General features: G+C 43.0%; 1 protein-coding gene across 1 annotated transcript in view; it reads right to left on the reverse strand.

Moving 5' to 3' along the window:
* The window catches only part of HMCN1 (hemicentin 1), a 202,018-nt gene extending 179,682 nt beyond the window's left edge, over window positions 1-22,336 (reverse strand). The window contains exon 1 of the mRNA XM_074152276.1: window positions 22,069-22,336. Coding sequence (XP_074008377.1) covers window positions 22,069-22,336 — 268 coding nt within the window. The remainder of the gene's footprint in view (window positions 1-22,068) is intronic.
* Window positions 22,337-23,986: the final 1,650 nt, after the last annotated feature.

Here is a 23,986-nt window from a genome sequence, read left to right on the forward strand (position 1 = left end):
TCCCACGCTCTGAGCAGATAAAGCAAGAGCCTTTGCTAACCACTAGCAGTACTACAGTGCAATGTCTTCACTGCCTGTGTAAGCAGCTACCAACCGGGTTTGGCTCGGGATAAACTCAGAATTAAGCCACCGAAAGTGTTTTACAAGAAACTTATTTTAAGGCCACAAAAGCACGGCTCACAAAAATAACACAGACACATCTAGGTTACAGGGCCTGGCCCTGCCACTTGGCAGCCTGCAGTACCACCGAGATGCCATCTACGAGTCCCAGAAGTGGCATTTGTTTCCTTTCCACTGGCAGCTCACTTACAAATACACTGCCTTTCTGCCAACTCTTCTACACAAGCAATAGCTCTAGGCAGCTCATTACAGCAAGATTCATGAGAGCTTAACTGGGTAGCCACTAATCCACCCAGATTTACCCACGCTTATCTATACACCACAGTTCAGTGCTGTTGGCTGAGGTTAGCAGCATCAGCAGGACCAGAATCACGTTCTGTGCAGATGTCTGTCACCCCTCTGCAAGGACTTATTGCCCTGGCACTGACCACAGGGAACATGACATTACATATCCAAATGCCCGGTGGGATGTCTGAACAGAACAGGAGGTTAACGGCTATAGGAAAGCTGTTTCATGGCTTTGGAAGAAGAAAAAGGAAAATCATGAGAATATTTATGCTCTTGATGCAGGTTTGAGTGTTCAGTAGTTTTTAAGAAGCTGTGGAAGAGAAGGAAACATTAAATATTATCTGTGGATTATAAAATTCCACTGAGTTTTATTAGTGCAAAATGCAAGCATGCTCCAAACTAATTCAAAAAGCAGATGTGAGGAGGGAGGAGGGAAAAAAAAAAAAAAAGAAGAGAAGAGAATGTTAACTTTTTTACCCTAAACAAAATAGTCTTTCATTTCGCATGAGGAAAACTTAAATCGGTTAAACAGGAATACATCATGCAGAAGCTTTGGTTTTTTATGGGCTCATCTTCCAAACTTTGTTTGAAATAATGCCACTATTCATGTTTAGAAGTTAGCTTAGACAAAAGTCATTTGCCTTGATCCCTCTACTTCCCAATTCCACCTTCTGTGTGGCCTAGTCCAACAAGACTGGGATGTACTCAGCTGACTACTGGAAAAACATGGAGCTCTCACATGGAAAGAAAATAATCAATTGCTAAATAATAAAAGCTACTCTTTAAAAATTATTAAATTTTAAAAATGGAAGCATTTGTCATGATTATTGTTTTCGATAAATTGCTCAGCCTGTTTATACAACAGAGAGCACAAAGCTTTCTTTGGAGAATTTGGATCTGTGGCCTTGAGGCCATCAAGCTCCAAAAAAAAAAAAAAATATAAAAAAAAAAAAATCAATGCTACAACATGACTTGTACTGTTTACATAGGTCAATCAAAAGCATATTTTCTTCCAGACACAATGCAGACCCTGAAAAGCACTCACTCTCCGAACATGCATGTGCTTTGAAATACACTCTCACAATTCGTGCAGGGATATTTTCAGTGGTAACCCCTCCCCTGCCAAAGTCAAGACAGGTGAAAGGAGGTGGCAGCCAAACACATTAACTGAGGACCCCATGGGTCAACATCAAAAGTGTGCTTTTAGAGCAATTCGAGATTTTTTGTCACTCACCATTGTTGCTGAGTGGAAATAAAGGGGCTCACAGACTGATCTACATCAGCTATTGCTCTCAATTGATGGTGTTTTCAGCTGCCCTATTATTAAGTTTCCCCACCCATTTGTGCTAGCAAAGAATTGAATGGGTAGGGGCATGGTTTCGGTGTTTATTTCATATTTTTCATGGACTTCTCATCTCTCATATTCTTTGTCAGACTGACACAACACATCTAGTCTTCTAATATCTTAACGCTTAAGACATTAATTTACTAAGCAGCAGCAGTTGTTCAAGATGCTAAAACAGCAATGTCCACCCTCAAGTAGTCAACTGTAAGGCAGTAGAGTAGTGAACAAGTGAGCACTCCTCAGCCTCTTCAGGGCAAAAATCAAGTGGTTTAGTATATACTATGGAACAATTTTTTAAATTATGAGAGCTTAATAAGATTCCAGTAGTGCTAGAAAATAAAAAACTCATCCAAAAACTCTACACCATTAAAAATAGAAAGGAAAAAGAGTAATTCTCCATAGAGTGTATGAATTAATAACTTAAGTGGCCCAAATTGTCACACAACGCACGTCACTTACCTTTCTTGAAAGAACAAGAGCACTAGTTATACATCTCTCAGACAGAGTATACTCTTCTAACTGAAGCCAGTCTTAAAATAGATTAATCTTGCCCTTATAGACTGGATTTTGTCTCTGTTCTGGTGGGGCTTGCTTAGTGCTGCTGCTTGCAAGGTCTCTCTGGCACACCCTCAAGTTTCAGTCTCATGCCCGATGTCCTTCATAGGCCACAAGACAGGAGTCCAGCCACCCGGTGGCCCAATGCTGAATCTTCAACTGCCCATTTCACCTCCACTTACAGGTTTCCAAACATACTTTTCCAACAAAAGACTTGCTAGTGATGAAAGCTCTGGTTTGCTAATTATGCTGTCTAAGCACAGCCTAACTGCAAAGCAATGAGGTGCAGTCCTAGAAAAGGAATGTCTTAACCACAGACACTTTTAAACAGCACAAGCAGTTCAGATTTGAAGAAAACATCTTTCTGAATACCACCCCCTTCAGCAGGTTTTCATTGCCCCACGCAAGTCTCAGGCCTCAGGAGACACCACATGATAATGGAACGGCTCCTCTTCCTCAAAGAGCAGTCTCTTTAGAAGGTGGCCTCTGCCAACCCCCTTTCTGCTTTTGAACATCCTCTCAGGAGCTCTTTCATTCCAGCTATGAGGTTTCCAACACCAACTGCCTGAGAAACCAGAGCAGTTGTCCAGCAGAGTCTTTTCTAAGAGGAAAGCACAGGTATACCAACTGATGGCTGTGCCACAGCTGCTCAGAGCTTCTCATTTACACCTTTTTTTTTTTTTTTTGCATCCAAAAGAAGGCTCAAAATCACAAAAACATGCAGTTCTTAATGGCATTCATAAACCAACATGAAATTCCTACATACGTTAACAGTTAGGCTAACTTTCTTGAACACTAACACCGAGGAAAAAAGGCAGTAAGTGCATGACTAACTCCCTCTAAACAACAGTCTTGTGCAGGATCGAGGAACTACCTGTTTTTATGAGCTGCCCACTGGTATAGTCATGGTGAAGACTGTCACTACATGGAATTTAGGAGATATCTGGGTACAGATATGAATAGCGATTCCATCTTTCTGTGAAGCTCTCGTTCAGGTGCCTGCAGGACAGAATGGCATCCGAATGATCAAGTCTGTAACGTTCAGGTTTAAATCACTAGTTCTGCCAAAGATTCTCTGTGTTGCCAGAGGCAAATCTTAAGGGCCTCGCTCAGAAAAATCACTTAAGCGTATGTGAAAATCATATCAAAATCAACAGAATATATACAAAAACATTCTCAAGTGTTTTGCTTAACTACAGAGTTTGTTTGTGCTCAAAGTCTCCAAATGGTGGAGGAGGTGGTGTTTCCCATCTGCCATCCTTTCTTTATCCCTACAGTAAGAGCTGGATATTCTGGGCAGAATTATTTAGCATCATATGAAGGTAGAGATACTGTACCAGTAGAAGTCCAACTGTAAAGACATTAATACAAATGTTATGGATTTGTTTCTAGTATGATTATGCGAAGGGAGACCTCAGCGTACCAGCTAAACTATATAAACACAGATAAAACTGGCCAAACATCTAACCTTAATAACGAACCCAATTTAACTAACTGAATAACCTAGATGAAATTCCAGATGTCTCTCACACGTGGTAAATTAAAATACTCTGTTCAGAGTACACTCCTACAAAGCTAGTGTAGTGTAATGTCAGGAAATACAAACAAAAACAGGAAAAATTTAATTAATCTCATTCTCCAGAGTTACATCTCGCATTTACTAAGCTCTTTCAAACACATTATGTTGCTGATTAGCGGTACTGCCTTAAGGCACAAATTTTTTCCGATCTTCAGAGTTAAAAACTGCTTTGAAATATCACCAAGGCGTACAATTCTAACTCAATGATAATGTCAGAGAGCACCCTATAATTTAAAACACTGCACTTCTAATTGACAAAATTGAGTCAAGTAGGAAAAGCATGATGAATTCAGACCCTATCCTGCGTACAATGAAACTTCAAACAGAGCTGACAAAATGAAAAACAGCTGAGCTAATAAAACACAGACCCTGCTTAAACAATCTTTCATCAAGTAAATTTCACCTACCTTGTTAATCTTGGAATTTGGGAAAGTAGGAGGAGCCAGCAAGGTCTGAAGAGGAGATACGAAAGGATATTTGTGAAATATGTAATATTTAGCAAGTTAAGAAAGCAGACAACGACAGCCAGACTCTGACCTCAGTTATACTGGTGTAAACCCAAACTAACATCAGTGACTGTAATGGAATTACTCTGGATTTACTCCATATTGACTGTCATTGAACAGGTTTTAATCTCACTGAATATCGAAGTGGAAAAAATGGCTTTTATATCTACACAGTGGGACATTTCATTGCAAGTAACTAAGAAACTGTTTAATGCTATGTAGCTACAACACAAAAGGTGAGATGGGCTTGAGCCCTCACATAATTATCCACAGCCAATTTTTCTGAAGCTTGAAAGGTTTTATGCGCTTCAAATCAGCCTTGAAACAAGCTTTATGAAAATTAAAGAGTTGATTCAAAACACACTTCACTTATTTAGGGCTTTTCTTGTTTGCTTGTTTCACCTCAAACCATACTCTTTACAAACCAAGACTCATCCCCGTGAAGTAGGCATGCAATAGCATCTCTTAATTTGCTTCCCTCATGCCCTTTCCAGAGGCAAATTTATCCTCTCATACCACTTGCTAAGCTAGAGATGCATCTCCATAAGCTACCCCACACCGATACACTGTGGAATATTTCTGAACTTCTCCTCTAAAAACACAAACAAACAAAAAAAACCAAACATGGGTAAGTATCAGCACAGGTGGCTACGCTGAGACACGAGGAGCTTAGAAGTTTTGCTTAAAGTGATAAAATTGCCAATATGCATTATTTTTATCTTCATATGCCATGGTTCACTTTAGGTAACAGAATGGTATTTGTCATGGTTTTGGTTGGATTGGCCAATCAGAATGACAGATGGCCCCTCCCTTCCCTCTCTTCAAAGAGAGGGGACAAAGATAAAGAGATTTATGAGTATAGAGAAAAACTAAACTACCTGAATGAAAATATTAATAAATAATGAAATAATAAATAATAAGAAAAATTTTTTTTAAAAAAGAAAAAGAGTATACAACTATATACAAAACCATATCAAGCTCCCAGCGTGACAATCACGTCACCAGCAGGCACAGGGAAGAGTCCCAGACTGGAATTGGTGACGGACAGGAGCTGGATTCCAGATCTGGAGTCAGGAATGCTCAGACCGGGATCAAAGGCAGACGAACAGACAGGGTCCTTCTCAGACGTCAGCCATTGAAGAAAGAGTTGACCCTTTGATTCCTCAGCTTTTATACTGAGCATGATGCAGATAGGATGGAATACCCTGTTGGTCAGTTTTGGGTCACCTGTCCTGTCCACTCCTCCCTACAGGTGGGACCCCTCTACACGTTTCCGCTTCTTACCCTCCAATGGGGCAAAGAAGGAAGTTACCTGGCCTTGGTTGTTATAGCAATAAGTATAAGCAAGAGGCTCTCTGCATACCATCCCTTGCTATAATCAGGTCTTATACAGGAACAGTTTCTGAACAATATGCTGTTAATTTCAGGGCTTAGTTAGTTAGAAGAGGCCCAGCTAAAAAGTAAAATTACTGAACAGAAAATTGGTTCTGTTTTACATCAAACCAGGACATTACACTTTCAAGGGTGGGGAGAGGACTTAATTTTTACAGGAATGACATGATCTTCATTTTTCACACCCTAAGCATAAGCAACAACAGTCATATTTAGAACAAAGCTTGATATACAAAGCAGCCATATTTTTTTCTCCCGCTGTCAGCATTCACAGAGATTGTCTAGATTTGCACACACATAGATCCTGTGTAACTCAACGTTTACAGTTCAATTCAGTTCATTAGCACTAGGGACACTCATTCCCTTCCCACTGCAGCTATTGCCAGCCAGCCAAACTGCCAGCCCTGCTCTCCAGGACCCTCGTAACACAAGTTACTGTCTCCTCCGCTCAGTAGCAAAGTGGTTCATGCACACTCTTTCTAAGCAAGATAGCGAGCTCAAGGAGTTCCAGTCTCCGCTAACCTGGACCGTTTTGGAATGAACCTGGAATTGCGAAGCAGCGCTCATGGCTGGGGATCAGAAAATGCCATAACCTCAAAGAAGAGGGAAGCAGATAGCAGTGCAGAGCAGGAATTTTTTTCATCCAATACAGCTAGACCTTTAGGAAAACGTTTATCCATGGATTCGACCAAAATTCCAGAGGAAAAACTATCAGAGTCAGCTGGTTCAATTCAGAACCAGATCAAACTCCAGAACATACTTGCTCACATGGGCAATATGCGATGTGAGAATGATACAGGACGGGTCCTTGCTACCACCCTCATCCATGCTAAGGCAAACATCAGCCATACTTAAAGCAGCGGGGAAAGACTCTCCATCAGGTCCTGCACAAACCCATTTGTAGCTAATACAACACTTCTTTCAGAGCAAGAGTATGTTGCCTGTAGCAGGAACACATTTCATCACCAGCATCCAGTCTGTATATGCAAAAGATACTGCAGACTGCCAAAAAATCTTGAGATAAAGGAGGGACACGGAACTCTGAGGGAAAAGGGTCAATGGAAACTTTGAGGAAGGGATGGGCGGAAGGCAGAGACAAAAAAGATAAAAAGATGTGGGAGTCTGACAGATTAGGAAAAAAAGGAAAAGAAGGAGTAAACATTTCAGGGACAAATAAGTGATTTGTGGCTTTGTGGTTAACACAGAGGACTGCGACTGGGGAGCAAGTCCCATGAATTCCTTGTGCTTTGATTCAGCTTATGTAAAACTTAAAGGGGGTAGACGCGACCAAAACAAAACAAAAACCCGAAACACTACAAAAACCCACTCATCTGAAATGCCTGAAAACATCAAGATGTAGGTTTTTAAGTAATACGTTGTTAAATCAGGAGGCAACACTCCTGGACAAGCAGCACCACCTAAGCACCATGTTATATTCTCCAAATCCTGTAGGAGAGCAGTCAAAATGTTCTCCCAAGCAACGCACACCAGGTCTTGCTTCAGCAGCCTACCAGGGGCTACGCTGGGGCTGGGCTTTGCCTGTGCCACTTGCTGGGCACTAGCAGTTCTTCTGGTACCCAAACTTTGATAAAAGACAGTAGTTAATGTGTGTACAATGATGCTAAAGATTCTCTAATTAAAAACCACACCAGTGTGGTGTTGGGGCAGTAAAAGCTAAGTAACATAAAATGGCAAAGAAGTGCCACAATGCAAAGTGATTTGCCGAAAGACTGACAGCAACCGTAGGTGCCCCAGCTATTGCTTTTTTACTTAAAGCTACGTGCTTGCCTAACCATTTCACCTGTTTACAGCCTAAAAAACTTCCTCTAACACAGTAGTTGCAAAGTCAAAGTCTCTTGAGGATTTTAGTAAATAGAAACATAAATTACTACGGGGTTATAAAAGAAACTACAGTATTCCTAGCTCTCTAAGGCAGAGGACTTCATTTTTCCTGCACAACCTTCCCCCTCTTCTGTTCCTCAATAAATCATAAGTGCAAAAGCATACTAGTTCAGTGAACTAACTAAGACCTCACTAACTAAACAAAAAGCTCTGTCCTTTGGAAAACAGACTCGGACATACCATTATACAGCTTAAGAGAACTCAGGAAATGTTTCAGTGATATTCAGCATCCCCAGAGACACTTAACTTCAGCTCATGAAAATACACTGGTGTCCAAACCATGAAAATTACAATGGCTTCCCGCTTACACCCTCCACTCCCCAGGCTATGAATCTAATTTAAACAAGATGGTACGAATCCAGCAGTAACCTATAGTCATAGATTAGAGCTGCTATCCTGAGCAAACAGACCAGACATTTAGCTGGGACTACAGCAACACAAGACATTCCTTCATTTTCATTTAATTATACAAACCCACCCCCACTCACTCCACTTCAGCAAGGTTTTTCCAGTCTGAAAACCTGGAGTCCCGTTCTGCTTCTGGTTCCTTCTCATTGCAAAAAGCTCTTCTGGTTGTAATTTATCCTATAATTACAAAGCTGATATTGGGAATTTGGTTCTACTATATATCAGCCTACATGAAATTGTCTTTTAAAGCCATCTTCATATTTTGTAGTCCTCTGGCTGGGAAAAAACAGCAGAGGAAGGAAAGCTTTACAGCTCCCATGAAAATACCAAAGCACTGAAATAGAGAGAGAAGGCTCACTCCCTCTCAATCGCAATCCTGCAACAGGTTCTGCACCGTTGCAGGGGCCAGCTGTCTTCCACAAGAGACAGCTCATGTAGGCACCTTGAAAGAATAGTTTAAAATTCTCTCTGCACAAAGCTCGCACATCCAAGTTTATTTAGGGAGTCCCCTTACGTTACACACAGGGCTCTGAACACTTACGTGTTTGATTCATTGTACCTCGTATCACACACTAACTGTTGTATTACCAAGAGCATATGGTAAGGAAGCCGCTATTCCAGAGCGAACAGATGAGACCGCTAATAGGGATACATTACCGAAAATAAATTCAACACTTTCAATTATCTTTCACTGCATGTGATGGATGCAGCTTGTTGGCTTGGTGTCTGGGAACATGTCATTTGCAAATATGCATATATTTTACCAGTAATGTTTTGCAGACTGAAATCTGTGGCTAAGTATATTTTAGGAGAAAGGCTACAACTTGAGCAGAGCTGGAAAGCTGCACACAGTGACTCTGAAGAGGAGTACCAAGGATGCCAAAGAAAATCAATATGGAAGAGCACATGGGCTACAAAACAAAAAGTTAACATATCTTCATAAATACACACAGGCTGTTTACATTTGCAGTACACATTAACAACGTGCATCGCAGCCCCCATTTGCGGCTTGTCCCCACAGAGATTATCAGTCTCAAGGCTGCCAGTGTTACTCCTTTAGTTAACACAGAAAGGGTCTCTGCTGAACACCCAAGGTTCAAATCCTGCTGACAATCTGCGGTAAGGGCAAATGAGGTGTAAGATATTCTGATTAGCCACATCACTAGGCATCCACCAACACACTCCGCAAAGCAGACCCGCAGAAGTCCCTCAGTTTATACCAGAGCTGCCTGCACAGGCTGCCTCTAAGCACGACTCAGTTTTAGCTCCAAATGCCCTACTGGGAAGGTTCTTCAGCAGGGCTGAAGTTCTGAGGTCAGATCAGAACCAGGAAGGACAAGATAACCTACTCCTTTATGTGAGATAGGCTCACCTGAGCACTCAGTGTCCATATGGTAGAATGACAAATAGTATAAAATATAATATCTCAGGGGGTATTATTTGGACAGTCACCTCCAGAGAGGAAAAAAGCCAGAAAGCTGAGAGCCTCTCGCTTAGAATCACAGAACGGTTAGACTTGGAAGGGACCTTAAAGACCATGTAGTTCCAACCACCCTGCCATGGGCAGGGACACCTCCCACCAGACCAGGTTGCTCAAAGCCCCATCCAGCCTGGCCTTGAACACCTCCAGAGATGGGGCATCCACAGCTTCTCTGGGCAACCTGTTCCAGTGTCTCACCACCCTCACAGGAAAGAATTTCTTCCTGATATCTGATCTAAATCTCCCCTCTTTCAGTTTAAAACCATTACCTCTTGTGCTATCACTACACTCCCTGATAAAGAGTCCCTCCCCATCTCTCCTGTAGGCCCCCTAAAGGTACTGGAAGGCTGCTATAAGGTCTCTCGGGAGCCTTCTCCTTTCCAGGCTGAACAACCCCAACTCTCTCAGCCTGTCTTCATAGGAGAGGTGCTCCAGCCCTCTGAGGAGCACCACTCGTCACTGGCTTCCACTTGGACATTGAGTGCAACCCTTTAAGTGCAGCTGGTCAGCCAGTTCCTTATCCAGAGTGGCCCATCCATCAAATCCATGACTTTCCAATTTTGAGACCAGGATGCCATGTGGGACAGTGTCCAACGCTTTGACTTTGTACTTCCTAAATTCAAGACTTCTTCTGATCTAACCTTTGCTCCCCAAAATGAGACCCCCAAAGAGTATTCAAAAATTCACTAGCAATTAATTGCTCCATAAGGGTGCCAATTTCTTTGTTTGTATTACAGAAAGAGCCTTTGGGTAGCTAGTCTCTCAGCTGAGGCTCTTCAGTTAAGTCCCTGAAGTGAAATGGGATGACTCCTGTCCTCAGTGTCATGGCTTCACATATCTTTACATAACATGATCCCATTGAAATGCTTGAGAAACATGAAGTCATTGTGCTTCTCCTCTGGCAAAAACAGGGAAAAGCTCAGCTCACATCTACAGTTACCAAAGAACAGGTTGCACATGTTCTTCAAAAGGCAACAAGAGAAGTTTAACCACAGACCACAAAGAATATGCATGACCACTCTGATGCCACTTAAAAATATAACTTTGCAAATTATACCTATATAAAATGCAAATCTTGGATGCAGGGTTCAGCCAACAACTGCATAGCATAAATTCATGATAGACATGACTGAAGGATCTCACAGATCAGATCTGAGAGCAACACACCTAAAACAGGAAATCCTAAACACTGGCAATAGTTATAAAAAATTAATTCTATTCAACAATGTAACCGAGGGGTAAAACACATTCTCCCTGGCTGTAGTAAAGAAAGTATATGAAGCGGCCAATCCAGAGCACATTTCATTAAATCCATCCTGTTTCTTCTAACAAAACTGTTGATTATCAAGGCATGGAGAGCTGATCAAGTAACACCATCAGTCTCTTTCAACAGAGAAATTGTTTTGCCATTTGCAAACTGAAAAACATATGTTCCCAATATTTTCTCTGATGTATGCATCTCCTTCAAAACCAAAGTCCACAGCATATGCCAAAAATCAAATCATTGACTGGAAAAATATATACCAACTGGTATCTGGGGGCTTTCTAAAGGGTTCCTCCTGTCATTTTTTTAGGCCACATTCAAAATCCATTAAGTAAATGAAATATGTGCTCCTTTTCCTCACTCCTTAATCCATCTTATCCTCAACTGACTGAATTGAATCCACTCTAGTATAAATTCCAAGCAGCCTCCAATACACACACAAAAAGCGTTAGAAAGACTACAGAGACACATACCTCAAGTCCACACAGCATAACAGAAATAGCTCTAAGGCTCCTAACAAGTTGGTACAGCAGGATGAAGAATGTCACAGACACATAAAATGAGTTTATGTCGGGTTGGTGCTTTGTTGCTTACCGTTGGTTAGGAAAAGTTTAAGCCTAATTTTATACAAGCAAATGGAGTCCCATCACTCCATGGCCCCCTAAACAGGAACAGGTATGGTTTACCCTCCTGCAGTTAACATGCATCCCAGCTGTGTATCACAAAATGTAAAGCTTTCAAAAGGAACGGGAACATGTCCCCATACCTGATCCAAATCAAGCTGGCACTGCAGGATGGTACACACACGGAGCCAGGATTAAGGATCACAGAGTCTCAGTCGCCTTCAGTTCTAGGGGTTTTTTTTCCTTCATTCTCCTCTGAGAACTGGAGCTTTTGTCTTTACTAAAGCCCCACCACAGAAGGCATTGTTTTACACCACTATATTCTAGTATTGCTGCTTTAAAAGAACAAGACTGGCATTTCAAGAGGCAAATATTCTTTGCTTAGCCTCCTTGTCAACTTCCCTCTGTATATTTCACCAACAATTCATCTTACAATGAACACTATCGCCTCAGTTAAAGCGAGATAGATGTATATAATATTTATACCTCCTTATTCATTTAATCCCTGTGCATTCTCAGAAAATAACTGCTCTCTCCACGTGAGAAAGAGACAGAATATATCAATCTCAGGGAGGGCCAGCTTAGTTATAGCTTAAAAGCACTTGAGGATGTGCATCAAATATCTGCTTTTTATAAACCATTAGAAATTTCATTTGTGGGCATTTATACCAACTCAGCAGACGCATACACCATTAGAAATTTCTCTTTTCTTTCCATACCATAAAGCTCCCATCAAGACTCACAGCCAATGTGGCTTACCGTTAAAACAATTATTGCCATGAACAGGATTAACCTGGCTTCTATACATTACTTTGTGTGGAAACACAAGCTACTGCAACTTTTGAGAAATAAATTGAAAGCGGGGGCAAGGAGCACAAAGGAAGTCAGAAGAGTACAAATTCTGCTCTTACACTGTTGGAATCGCCTTTCTTCCCACTGCTCCCAGTTATCAGACATTGCTGCCTTAGATGAGAGTAACTATCATTCCCTGCTTCACAAGGAGGAGAAGGCTCAGTCCTCAGCTGCCCAGGCAGGCAGACACAGCTTTAACAGGTCTTCCTTCCACACAGCATTTCGGAGGGATTAAACCATATTGACTGCTTGGGTAATTCAGGACATGGTGAAATATGCTGTGCAGTCACTTTTTATCTGGGGCAAGTGTTCACTGTTTTTTTCAGTTTAACTGGCATCAGCTAGATCACTTCCTATCACTTTCTGGTTCAGTATTGTGTTACATTTACTTTGAGATCAAATGGCAAATAGTTAAAAGTAACAGAAGTAATGGGGCAGCAACCTCTAATGGGAAGGAAGGGACAAATCTTTTTGTGCAGAGCAGCAGCAGCTGAAAGACCAACTAGAGCTTCATACTGTCGCTGTGCGGATTTGTGCTGCTCTTTAGCTGTGTATTTTGTGATATGTGCCTACACTTCCATGCTGATGTCACCGAGAACAGTGACGAGTGGCTTCTCATCAGGTTCAGTTCACTGTGTCTGATCTAAAGGTGGAATCATATCTGGAGCGGAATCATATCTGGAGCGGAATCATATCTGGAGCGGAATCATATCTGGAGCGGAATCATATCTGGAGCGGAATCATATCTGGAGCGGAATCATATCTGGAGCGGAATCATATCTGGAGCGGAATCATATCTGGAGCGGAATCATATCTGGAGCGGAATCATATCTGGAGCGGAAGTTCCAGAACCTACACACCACCCTTCCCTTCTCAGCAAGGTGTGTGATCCTCTAGCAAAGTCTACATTTTGCTATCTACTAGTCTTCAGAAAATACAACAGTAGTAAGTGAAGTGAAGGAAAATCTACTATACTGGGAAGTGAAAGATGTTTTCAGGATGCATGGAGGGGTAATAGTACGGATTCTAAGGCAACCGATAGAAAGCTCTCACATTAAAACCCTCTGTATTTGGGAGTAAATTTAAAACCCTGTACCATTAGTTGCTACATTAGCTAGCTACACACCTAATGGTTGAGTTTGCAATGGCACTGTAATTCTCACTGCTATTTGGGACACAAGGCGTGAAGTATCCAGAAGCCGTAGAGAACAGACCTACACTGCTAGACAGCAAGCCTCATTTGCTAAACAACATCAGTAATAATTACTGGGACAGAATAACACTGGGATGCATTACTAATGAACTACAGAGCTTTCCATGTAATTGTCACCACCTGGAGCAAAATAGAACAAGTAGCTTCTCTATAAGTTCAGTAGGCAACAATTTCAAACGTAACATGAAAAATAATTCCCAATGCAAAGCAAAAGAGAATTACATATTTGAGGCATTACCATTTTTTTCCTAAAGAAAAGACAACTGCCATTGTATCTTTGAGTAAAAAAAGGGATAAAATCCTGTCCCTTGCAAAAAAAGATTCAAGAATCAGCAGGAAAATTTACCATTGGCCATACCTATAGGACGGGACAGGCAGAGTTAAGACAGTAGAAAAATAAGTTGTAAGTGATGTTCCAATAGGCTTTTGGACGATGTCACATTTCTGCCCTGACTCAAAGATTTTGGAGCTTCTGGCACTGGCAATACCGTCTTCTGTAATTTATATAAACAGCTGCTTTTTGAAGGACCCCAGATTGAGACCTTCCAAACAACTAAGAAAACAGCCATGTAATCACATGGGATTGATTTTATAGATATCACAATGTCTCCATTAAGGACAACAATAAGGTTTCAAAACACTTATTGCACATACAGTCAGTAAGATTCATAGAAGTTTCAACAGAAATGGAAAATATCTGTAGGTGCTTTAGACTTTATCAACTTGGAGTTGCCCACTATTATACAGTATTGGTGATTCTCATTCAACTGATGACAGTAACAACAAAACTTAGTAGCTGTAACAAGAATAAAGAGGCAGCATTTGAGCCTTAAGGAAACAGAGTATTTGCTGCTGAAATTGTCAACGGTGAAATAATAAGTAATAGTAAAGCTTCAACAGTTACAGCACAAAAAGGCAGATTTAGCAGTTATTATTCCCAGTTCTAGTTATCATTTGTCTTCAGAGGTACCAAGACAGCACTGAAGAGTTGTAAGTTTACATTGTGTCTCCTAAACTGTGAAAGAAAAACTCAAAACTTGGATGTACACTGATTAATGCTGTCACTATGTAACTAAAGAAGTCCAAAATAAACCAAACACACAAAAAAACCCACCGCTTATGCAACCTTCAGTTTTTCAGCTGGGGTTTTCAGAAATTTCTGGGGCCACGAAAGAACACTACCCTGAAAGATCAGCCATGACAACTTTAACCTGATATTTTGTGATGTGTCAGGGGCGCTACTGCACCAGAACAGGGAGACTGGACTTATTAAATTAGCACATTTTTTTCCCACTTCGGATTTTGGGGATAATATGAAACTCACTTGACCCTCAAAAAAGACAACTACTTGAATTAAGCGGAGAGAATAATCTTCTTTGCCTCTGACCTTACTCTTACCAAAGAGCTAGGGAAACTCTTCTCTTTCCTTCCTATAAAAACTACGGGATTTTGCTAAGTACCAGTATTTGCAAGACACTTGCCCAGAGGAACCTCATTGCCAAGCAGTTTATTCCTCCTTGCTGACCTAATAACTTGCCCAGTTCAAATATTAGACAGGTTTCAAAGAGTTTTACCTACTAAGGAAGGCAAGGAGACGCACTGAATGTGGACAGGAAGATCTACTGCCCAAAGACAATCAGACCTTCCCACAATCCACCAAGCCCTCCGTTCTCGATGGGCAGTTTCCCATTTCCATCTCACTGTGTGGTTTGCAGAGTACAACAGACTGATTTGAGGTCTGTCCAGGACACATGCACACAGCAGCAACCCACTGAATCTTTGTCTTCCTTAAGCAAAAGATACACTGTAAGACACTGGCAATATCCCTCCCCCTGCCTCTTCCCCAACCCCCCTAGTTCCATCACAGTGTACTTGAAACTCAATTAAAAAAACACTGCATTATACTCACACAGTGCTGAATGTCACCTACTAAAGTAGTAAGGAAGTTTATACCACACCACAACATGGCTTCTAACAGACCAACCCCAAATAAGCGCTATTACTTACCCACAAATGCAATGACACCAAGGTCTACATGACCCCCAGAATGAGAACTGCAAGGGAACAGCACACCACAGGAGCTCCCAGACTTTTCTTGTGCTGCCCCCATCCCTTGTACAAACTCCACCTCTGTGGTGCTGACAAACTCAGTACAAAATACCACATTTGCCTTAAACTTGTCCTTGATGCGTTGGAACTACTACCGTATAGTTTCTGCACAGCCATGCAGATGACACCAGGACGAGCGGGAGCGTTGATCTGCTTGAGGCTAGGAAGGCTCTACAGAGGGACCAGGACAGGCTGGATCAATGGGCCAAGGCCAATGGGATGAGGTTCAACAAGGCCAAGTGCTGGGTCCTGCACTTGGGTCACAACAACCCCATGCAGCTCCACAGACTCAAGGAAGAGTAGCTGGAGAGCTGCCCGGTGGAAAAGGACTGGGCAATGTTGGTCAACAGCCAACTGAATACAAGGCAGCAGTATGCCCAGGTGGCCAAGGCGGCCAACAGCATCCTGGCCTGTATCAGAAATAGCATGGCCAGCAGGACTAGGGAAGTGATTGTCCCACTGTACTCAGCACTGGTGAGGCTGCCACCTTAAATACTGTGTCCAGTTTTGGGTCCCTCACTACAAAAAAAGACACTGAGGTGCTGGAGCAAGTCCTGAGAAGGACAATGAGGCTGGTGAGGGGTCTGGAGATCAAATCTTATGAGGAGCACCCGAGGGAGCCAGGGCTGTTTAGCTGGAGAAAAGGAGGCTGAGGGGAGACCTTATCACTCTCTACAGCTACCTGAAAGGAGGTTGTAGCGAGGTGGGTGCCAATCTCTACTCCCAAGTAACAAGTGATAGAACAACAGGAAAGAGCCTCAAGTTGCGCCAGGGGAGGTTTAGATTGGATATTAAAAAAAATTCCTTCACCAAAAAGGATAATCAAGCACAAGCACAGGCTGCCCAGGGAAGAGGTTGAGTCACCATTCCTGGAAGCATTTAAAAGACGTGTAGATGTGGTGCACAGGGACATGGGTTAATGGTGGACTTGGCAGTGCTGGATTAACAGTTGGACTTGATGATCTTAAAGGTCTTTTTCAACCTAAACTATTCTATGATTCTATGTTTCTGATCATTAGTAAAACTAATACCAAGTCTTGAAACATTTCTTCCCCCACCCAAAGGAACCAGCGGGAATCCTGAAGACAAAGATCTTCTTCATCAGGCTATACCAGAAAGACCACTCAACTTCTACCGAATGGGAAAAGGTACCAGTCAACTAATTTATATACATTCAGCTTTCGCCCGAATGTTTTAATAGACACCCATAAATTTGAGAGTAAAGCCTGAGGCCAAAGACCCCAAGTGACAGAAGAATGCAAAAGGTAAATGCAGGGCAACATGTTGGAGAAAAGCTGTCAGGAGAGTCTGATGTAAGGAACCTGCTGTTTTGGTGAAGGGGCAGTGATACTGATTACCCATAGATACAGAAACAACAAAGCAGTGGCCAATACTGGGAAGACTGGCCACACAGCTGCTGCAGTTGAAACAAAAACAGGAAGAATTTCAGCTGAGCAAGAGTGGAGGTTTCATTGGGACCTTCAGAGGGCAGTTTATTCTTCTTCACTCACAAGGGCCTTTTTCAAGGCAGACCTTAACATGTGAAGGAAAGCTTATACTTCTCCATTTCTGCACACAGCTTTCCATCTCCCTTTATTATCCACTTGTATAACTGCAATACTTTTTATATCAGGAAGTATGAAAAATTTTATTTCCATTAATAGCCTAATTTGAATTTCTTATGTTTCTCTCCCCTGAAAAACAACAATTGCAACTTCTAAAAAACAAAAATCTATCAACCTTCTAAAAAACCTATCAAACCTGCAAAAACTAAAGTTCTCAGACCTTTCATATGACCTTCTGAACTTGTTCCAAGCTAGTATGTGGCTCAGTAGCCTAACCATTGTTATGGATATGGCATTGCAAGTCTGTTAAATAAAGGAGACCCCAGGTTATAAAGTTAAACATAATTCTTTTCCTTTACTCCATGATATAATCAGAGCTTTACTCTCAAAGAAAAAAGAGCAGTGTGAACAAGGAAGAAAAAAAAAAAAAAAAAAGTATTTCTAGTTTTCCTACACATTTACTATGTGACCCTAGGTGGAGGACTTCAGTTCAATACTAATTTTCCATCTGAACAAAACAGTATTAAGGTTTCCCCTTTTCTCACACAGGCAATATGTTGCCTATCTGGTTTGTAAGAAAAAGGGTTAGGAGATGCTCATATCAGAGATTTGTAGACATGCAGAGTATTAACAGGCAAATATTATCCCGTGCACTAGGAATTCCAGAGGTTATATGTTCCCTTCATTTTTCTTGTAATTAAAATTAATTACTGGAAATTGGTCTATAAAATAGTCATTCACACTAAAGGAATGCTTGATTAAATCACGTGGAGTTGAAGTTATTACTGTGTCGTGCTTTTGACAAACCTGAAACCAGGACACACTGGTATAATTCCATTAGCTTTACAGAAAAATACTAGAGATGAATTTGTCCTCTTAGGCTTATTTTCCATTCCAAAATTCCTTAATGGCATAAAGCAAAAAATAGCCGGCCACAGATGTTAAATAAAGACATTCTGAGTCCAATCCCGTTTCCACAGAACACAATGGGAGTTAGTTAGTAGGAGATCAGGACCCACAACACGCAACTTCAAAAGCATTTGCTGATCTTAAGCTTTAGCTCCAATTCAAAGTTCTCTTGTGCCAACTCTTCTTAATTTGGGAGATATTTTTCTTCCCCCCACCTCCGCTCCAGTTTTTCCATTGAACATAGGTCTGGCAAGAGACCTCTTTGTCAACAGCCCTTTTCACTATCTACAAAACTTCTGTGATCGTGTTTAGGCATTGAAAAACCTCAATAGAAAAATTCCTGTAATCTGTTAAAGCGTTGCACATGCTTACACATGAAGCGGAATCCAAAACAAAAGGCTTTTTCAAAATGGAGATCTCAGCATACCACCAGATGGTACAGCAGTATCAGAATGTGAAACCCATTACAAATTTTTTCTGTAGGTCATAAGTCTGGGCTATGCCAAAACCTCGGGTTTGATACTAAAAGATATACTTGTTAATTATTACGATTTTACCAAAATACCATAGTCTGAGCAAAATACCATTGCAGCAGTGATAATACTACATTTAAATCTACCACCAAAGACCACAACACGTTGGCATATCACAGTGCAGCGTTAACATACAGCACTTTGGTAACAGTGTGGTCCAGTAGAATACAGGAAGAATTTTAAATAATTCAAATCATTTATTATTCAGGTGTACCTTATGTGATGTCAAGGACTCTGCCAAGACAAATTCTTGTACAGTTTTGGTGAAGATACCCTCCTTGTCAACAACTTTTTATTGTGCTTAGAAAGCACTTGAGCTCTTTCACTAATCAGTACTAATCAAGCAGTACTGCAAAGTACTGACCACATCACTGTTCAGCATACACTGTGCAATATAAATTCGTAAAACAATGGAGTTAAAAGCCAAATCCACACCAACTTTACATTGTAACTACCTATCAATAAAGAGCATACCTGCATCAGGACAGCTTCATACAGAGAGAAGGTCCTTGGAGCTGAAGTCCAACTATATGTTGCACACCTTGTAGAGAGACAGAGTCCTGGCTGCCACCTCAGCCACAGTACCTCACACCTCAAGAAAATCTGTGGAGTAGCTATACATAATTTTTCTTCAAAAAAGAGCTTTATCAGTTGAGTAAATAACCAGACAACTTGGGGGGAGAGAGGGGGAAGAGGGGAGGGAATGATCTCATGATTTCATGCTCATCAATTTAGCGAGCAGTCTTCAGAAAGAACACTACCAGGTAAATGAACTGGACATTGTAAAACACAAGCCAAACAATATTTTTTAATTAGATTTTTGAGAAAAGTTACTTCTCTATAGATTCAAAAAAAGGTGTTGAAGAAATGGTCAGAACAGCATTTCTTGCATTTTTATTTTTTTTTCCAAGTGCCTAGGCTTGGTCATCATCAGATGTAAGACACCAGATCACCAGCAGTCTCAACCACTACATCCATAAAATTCAAGACACTGGACTGAGGTGTGTCCTTCTAACTCTAGGTGTAGAAAAATACTTTTCAGAAATTAAGACAAAATTAAGTTTAAGTTATACATTCTCCACTTTCAAGCAGCTTTACGACCTCACAAGTTTTCCATCATGCTAAAAAGTAAGGCCCCCTCTGGCTGTGCAGGGAAGTTGGACTTCCATATAGAGACATGTAACAGGATATACCAATATATGTTTGCCAGCACTTCTTTGTTGTATAGGTCAGCTCTCTCCAAGTTTAAGTTTCAGTTACTCCACTGAATGAAAGCTAACATTTGCCAAGGAAAGGGATCTCCTGTGGGAAGGGAGGGAATGGGGGAGAAGGCAAGGAAGCAAGAAGTCTGTGAGGGGAAAAAATGTCAACCGAGCTGAGTAAGGTGGCAGTGGATTTCTTGCTAGCGAGGTATGTACAGAGCAAGAAGGTGGTGATACAGCAAAGCATTAGTAAAAGAATCAGTCTGTAACAGAAACAAAGACCCTTAGAGAGCCAATGGAAGCAAGAGAGTCAGGGAGACGGGAGAAAAGGAATGAAAAGGAGAAAATGTGCAGAAGAAAAACTGAATAAGGAAGGGAAAACATGTGGGATGAGAAAGAAAACAGTAGCTATTGCAACCAAGGATTTGAAAGTGGCCTGTGATGAAAGCTAAGCATTGGAACTACCAGCGATATAAAAGCTGGAACTTCTTTCTACTGAGGATGCGCAAGAACAAAGGACCACCCACACAAAGCTGAAAACTTTGAAAGCTTTGTGCTTGAAAGCACTTTTGAAAGAGTGCATCATTCAAGACCATCTTCTCGCTCTCATGGTTGGTGCAGATAGCCAAGCCCTCTGAAAAAAAAGAGCTATCCATTCTTACAGTGAATCACTTTGGTGAGCAGAAAGGGAAGATGTATAAGGTGTGATTATGGAGAAAAAATAAAAACAAAACCCTCCCACCTCATCATGTTGATTTTGTGTCCCATCCAAGGAGGAAGAGCTCCAAGAAGAACCACCAGCTTCATTTTCCAAAAGGATATAAAAGAGTTCTAGGCTCTACACTTGATAAAAACCTTTTTCTTTGTGCTTACTTCTGTGGCCTGATGCCTCTTAAGTCCCATAAAATAACAAAAAGGTAAAGGGGAGGGAGGGGGAAGTGACATCAAAGGTGGAAACACTAAGATACATAAACAGACATCTTTCATGATAGGATACTCTGATACCACAATGATAGACTCTTTAGGGAAAAAAAAAATAAATAGAGAATCTGTACAAGCTTATAGATAACAAAACAGGAAAGTTTGCAAAGACAAGTTTTTCCTCTAATTTTCCTAGCACTTGGTTTAAGGTATTTATAACAACAGCAAACACGTATCTTGTAGGCAGGAGTATCTATGACCGGGGGGAAATAGAAGGGGGTGTCTGTTTTCATTTGATGACATCCCTGCAAAAATGGAACTCTTAAGAATTGATTTCCGGAATATAAGGTTCTGAGATATTCCATGGAAACTAGAACCAGAAAGGTAATTTTTCAAGGGCTTTTTCCTACTCTTTGATATTTTTTTTATTTTTTTTTTTGAAGGAGGTTTTACTACATAGCACAGCACACATCACCAGCCTGGGGCATCCTGTTCCTATTTCCTCTTCAAGTCACCAGAAGATATTTGACAAGGAAAAGAGGAAGAAAGCCAGAGAAAAGGGATAGGAAGGGAATAGAAAACAGATGCTGCAAGAGAGGAACACACAATGCACAGCAGAAAGAAAAGAGGTAGAACGAGGGAAAGAAATAAGAACCCAAACCAAGAAACACACCATGTAAAGCTTCTGGATCGTTTCAGTGCAAGCTTCTGAATGTAAACACGGGACAAGACTGGAGAAAAAGTGCAACTGTATTATGTATGTTCATAAGTGTACTCCCATAGAAGGGCATTGAAAAAAAAACTCGGTAGCTTCGTTAGCGGTATACATGGTCTCTCCTCGGAGAGAGGGTCACTGAAGCCACTTCAGCTCCTATTAGAATTATTAAGAGAAGTATTTGATCCCTTAAACTACTCTTTGGTGCATACAGTGCGCTCAACAGTCCGCCTCAGTCTACCCTGAAGGCTTTTGGAAGGTCTGCTGGTATTTGTCTGCACGGAGACGGGGAAGGGGTTCAGGAAACCGTACTCGCTCCTGGCAAGGTACCGTAGCGGAGAGAGACCCGTGTGGCAAGCGCGGCTCGGATGTGACAGAGACACTTCGGCTCCAGCCCTCTGGAAGCACAGGGAACTCAACCTTTTGTACCTCCTCTGCTGTCCTGCCCGGGCTCCCTGGCCCTGCTGCCCGCCCCCGAGCCCACCTCGGCGCCTGCCGCCCTTCCTGGGTCGGGAATCGGCGGCGGAGCCCCAGCGCCGCTGCCCGCACCCCCTGCCCGGAGCCTCCGAGGAGAAAGAAATCCCTACCTGGATCGTGGAAAGGCACCAACGCGAAGTTGTAAAGCGGTCTCTTGGGTCTTTTCAGCGACGTTTCCAGGATCTTGGACGCCCCTTCGATAACTTGCACCAGGTCGTCGTACATGGAGCCGGTCACATCAAACACGAACGCCAGGGTGGAGGCTCCCTCCGGCACCGCCTCGCCGCCGTGCTCGGGGGCAGCGCCGGGGCACAGGGCGAGCAGCAGCACCGCGCCCAGACGCGCTCCCCACGCTCCGCCGCCCCCGCGGAAACCCATCGCTCCCCCGGCAGCCGAGACAGGCGCTTGCAAAGCCTCGCCCGGAGGCGCGCAGACACCGGCGCCCACCGCCCGCTCCGCTCCGCTCCCCTCAGCGCGGAGGGCAGGAAGCGCCGCAGCTTTTGTCTGCGCGCCGCTGCGGCCCCGCTCCGCCTTTCTTACCGGGCAGGGCCGGGGCAGCGCCGCCCTGAGGGAGAAGGCTGAGCCCCGTCCCTGCGGCGGAGTTGCGGGAGCTGCGGCCGCGGCCACCGCCTCAGCAGCCCCGGCTGCGGACTGAGGCGGCGCGCGCCCCGGCCCCGCCTCCCGTGGCCCGCCGCGGCCCCGGCCCTCACCTCAGGACCCCCTCCCGCGGCGGCCCTTAGCGGGGCGGGCTGGGGCTGGGGCCGCCTCCCGCACCTGGCTGCTTGCTGCCCCCCCGCTCCGCCCGGACCCGGACCCGGACCCGGCGGCCGCCGAGCCCCTCGGGGGAGCTTCCCTGGCGGGAACGGGGGGCTGAAGGGTGAGGTACGCACCTGCCCATCACGGACCGGGGTCTGTCCCCACACCTGACGGGGGGGAGGGTGGGGGGCGGTGAGGGCCGTGGTGGTGACTGGAGCTCATCCCGGGGAGGACAGATGAGTGTATTTATTGGTTTATTATTATAAAAGCGTGATATGAGACTGAAATCGCTCCCACGTGCACCGCTGCCTTGGTTCTCCTCATGCTTTGGTTACACCTCCACAGCTACTACCTGAAACCCAGAGGCTGGACCTGCCGAGGCCCCTTCCAACCTTGGTTTTCCTCAGCTCCTATGAACATATTCTTGCAGCGGCTATTAAAGTGGGTAGTAAAGAGCCCAAAATGTGATTAGGACCACGGCTCCAGGCACTGGCAGTTTCTTGTGCAAGAAAAAGACTGGACAATGAGGAAAAGAAGGCGGCCGGAGTGGTGTTTTAACCCCTCTCGGGCGATGGAAGAGATGTAAGGCTATGTATTTCAGAGCTCCTTCGCTGTTTAAGGATGCAGCTGTGTCCCCAGCAGGCACCTTTTAAAGATCCAATCCTCAGTGGCTGCCCCAACGCGAGACGAAGGGACTCGGGGGGAGAGCCAGGAGCCAAATCCAAGTTGCTCCAGCTCACCTCAGCGCTCCTCTCAGAAGCCTCCCTTGAAATGGGCTGCACCATGCGCTGTGGGGAGCAATGGGACATCATTTTAAACACCAAGTGGGAGAGGAATCGCATCCTCTGTTTTCAGCGGGATGAGTGGGGTGGATGAGGCGCGCAGCAGATGGTGCAGCTCGGAAAGGTAGGCTATGAAGCAGAATTTACCTCATTAGTTTCCCTCCTTATTTCACTAATCTTAACATTGGTGCTAAAACTGCACACTCAAAGCCATCATATTGTGACTGGAAAATTAATCATGTAGAAACATTGCTATCCTAATCAAGTTATAAGCCTGGAATTGAATTATAAAAAACAGATGTTTACATTCTTTCTTCCCTTCAGCACTGATGTCATGAGAAGGAAGCACATAACCAGAGCTGTGCAAAGCATTCGCAATAAAACCCCAAACCATGGAAAACTTGCCTCATCTGTAACTCTGCTAGCAGAAAACTCGGACCACGTTTGTCAAAAATATTCACAAATCTTGTAAGTAGAGATGCGTTCAAGC

Source organism: Numenius arquata, chromosome 8 (genome assembly GCF_964106895.1).
Source record: "Numenius arquata chromosome 8, bNumArq3.hap1.1, whole genome shotgun sequence".
Classification (NCBI taxonomy): Eukaryota; Metazoa; Chordata; class Aves; order Charadriiformes; family Scolopacidae; genus Numenius; species Numenius arquata.